This window comes from Sardina pilchardus, chromosome 20, assembly GCF_963854185.1.
Source record: "Sardina pilchardus chromosome 20, fSarPil1.1, whole genome shotgun sequence".
Lineage (NCBI taxonomy): Eukaryota > Metazoa > Chordata > Actinopteri > Clupeiformes > Clupeidae > Sardina > Sardina pilchardus.
The window spans coordinates 26,307,928-26,310,639 of NC_085013.1; the positions used below are offsets into that span (position 1 = coordinate 26,307,928).

The window sequence follows — 2,712 nt, forward strand, 5'->3', positions numbered from 1 at the left end:
TTTTTTTCAGTGTCTGTCTTAATTGTGTCTTTCTGGGTTTTTTTGCTCTTAATTCAATTTAAAATATAGGAGCAAAAGTTGTTTTTATTTTTATTTTGTTGCTACAGTTTGTCAAATGTCCAATATTCAGAAGACTACACTGACATCTCTGTAATGAAGAGCAGAAAATTAACATAGGTGATTTACAACTCAGTTGTTTTTTTTTATTCTGTCATCTACATAAAACAAGTGTGTGTTCCCTCTCTCTCTCTCTCTCTCTCTCTATCTCTCTTGCTCTGTCTATCTTTCTCCCCCTCTGTTGAGCTGATTTACTGGGCGCTCTGAGCACAGCGGCTGGTCCCTGGCCACCGTCTCCCTCTCCCCCTCTCTCTCCCCGTCTGTCCCCCAGCTGAGAGAGGCAGAGAGCGGGGGAGGCTACCGCACGGGCCCCCTTGAGCTGACCAGCTCCACGGCTCCCCAGCAGACAGACAAGACAAGCAGGAGGGAGGGAGAGAGAGAGAGAGAGAGGGACGGAGAGAGAGTGCGGCGTGCGGAGAGTGCCGTCCGCTCACCGAGTGAGCTCACCCCTGCTGCCGCTCCCCACCGTCCCTCCCTCTCTCCCTCTCTCTCTCTCTCTATCCCTCTCTCCCCACAACACCGTCCGCGGGACACACGCAGAGCAGGCTGTCTGAAACCCAAGCCATGCCGGTGCTTCAGACCGCTTTCTCTGCCTGCCTGCCCGCCCGTCTCCCCCTTCTCCTCCTCCTCCTCCTCCTTCTCCTCCTGCTGCCCTGACCACTCTCTCCCTCTCCCTCCGTCCCTCTTCTCTCTCTCTCTCCGTCCCCCGGCTGCTTCTCTCTCCCTCTTCCCCCTCTTCTCCTCCGCGCCGGACACTCGCGTCAAAACACACGCAGACGCTTACGCTGCACTTTTGCAATTGTAATTTAAATAATTAATAAATAAATAAATACGTAAACAAATATAAAAACCTCTCTCCTCAACGCCTGTTTTTTTTTATTATTCATTAAAAACACTTTGGCTTCTTATGACAGGCAAAAGTGGCTGAGCAACACTCTCGGAGCGACACACACTCACTGTCTCTCACACACACTGTCACACACACATTCTCAGGTCTTGTTCAGGTAGCGGCAAGCGGTGTTGAACACGTCGCGTGAGAGCTCCTACACTAAAGCCCTGCACCGGCAGCCTGTGTCGCTGCACACACACACTCACACTCACACACACACACACACATACACACAGATCCCTACCACACGCTACCTGGCAGTGAAAACAACCTGAACATGCTACCAGCCTGCTCTGCAGTACTGACAAGTGTAGACACCAAACAAGAAACACACTCTTAACACTCTTTCTCACATACACACACATCCCACACACACACACACACACACACACACACACATACACAAATAAAGTCAAGAAACACAAGCACAAATACACAAGCACATGGACAAACAGGCATTCCCAATGACACGAGTAGAAGAAGGAAAAAAAGGAAAATTTACCTACTCTTGATCAGAGTGTAGCGGGAAACACTCAGGCAGTGAAACTTCTACCGAATCCATGTGCGCACTGGCACCATCATTTGTGCAAACCCCTCTATAAATCAAAGTTTTTTTTTTCTTCTCTCTCCTTCCTCTCTCTCTCTGTCTCACTCTCTCCCTCTCTCTGTCCTTCTCACACTGTGTGTGTCTCTCTCTTTCTCTCTCCCTGGTTCCACCGTGCTCCCTTTTTTTCGTGACTGAGCACTGCAATTAGCACGAGCGTTCTCCTGGTGACAAGCCTATAGGCATACGCGGCTGGGACCAAGAGCTGCCGCACACTTCTAATCAAGGACTTAAAGCCGCGATTGGTGCTCATTAATATGAAGTAAGCCTTTGCATATGCAGTCCCACCGGTCCTCCCTGTCGCCAGATTGGTGCCTTCCCAGCCAATTGGAGCGGCGTAGAGCTCGCTCGGTGCACTGAGAAGAGAGGGGGGTGGACAGGGAGGGGACAGAAGAGGCGAGCCGACGAGGAGGGGGGCGCGGTATAACGCCGGGGAGAGAGAGAGAGGGAGGAGATAGAGAGAGAGAGAGATAGAGAGAGAGGGAGGGGAGGGAGGGAGAGTGGGAGGGAGGGAGGGAGGAGAGAGACGGAGAGAGAGGGGGGGATTTAAAGAAGCAGTGCATTCTCTCTCTCTCTCTCTCTGTGTGTGCTCTCTCCCTCTCTCTCATAAGGCAATGCTTATCAACTCCCTCTGTCACGAGGACAGATAAAGCCTTTAAGTTTGTTGATACACAACAGTGTGAATGGAGCAGCGTGATAATAACACACACTGCCATTTGTTTACATCTAAAGCTCTCTCTCTCTTTTTTTTTTTTTTTTTAACTACACACACATTCCAGCACCCCATTTCCACCACCAACAGATCAACAAACAGGACTCGGATGCTGCTGACCGAAACCTCACGTCGCTCCTACACTACTTACTGTCCACACAACTGCATTGACATACAACAAAGACCATTTCAAAATGAAAACACTATATATAGTTTTTTTTTTTTTTTTTACATATGGTTTGTGTTTGCGTGTGAGAGGTGTCAGAGAATGAATAATAAAAAAACAAAACACTATAAAAAAAAAACGTATACCAAAAATTAAAAAATGATACACGTAGAGGAACGCATGAAAAAAATAAATACAAATAAAACAACGCTTCACATGCTAAG

General features: G+C 48.3%; 1 protein-coding gene across 2 annotated transcripts in view; it reads right to left on the reverse strand.

Annotated features, from left to right (window-relative positions):
• The window catches only part of esrrga (estrogen-related receptor gamma a), a 102,300-nt gene extending 100,516 nt beyond the window's left edge, over positions 1-1,784 (reverse strand). For both annotated transcript variants that reach the window (XM_062523203.1, XM_062523202.1), the window contains exon 1: positions 1,513-1,784. In XM_062523203.1, coding sequence (XP_062379187.1) covers positions 1,513-1,568 — 56 coding nt within the window. In that variant the 5' untranslated portion in view covers positions 1,569-1,784. The remainder of the gene's footprint in view (positions 1-1,512) is intronic.
• Positions 1,785-2,712: the final 928 nt, after the last annotated feature.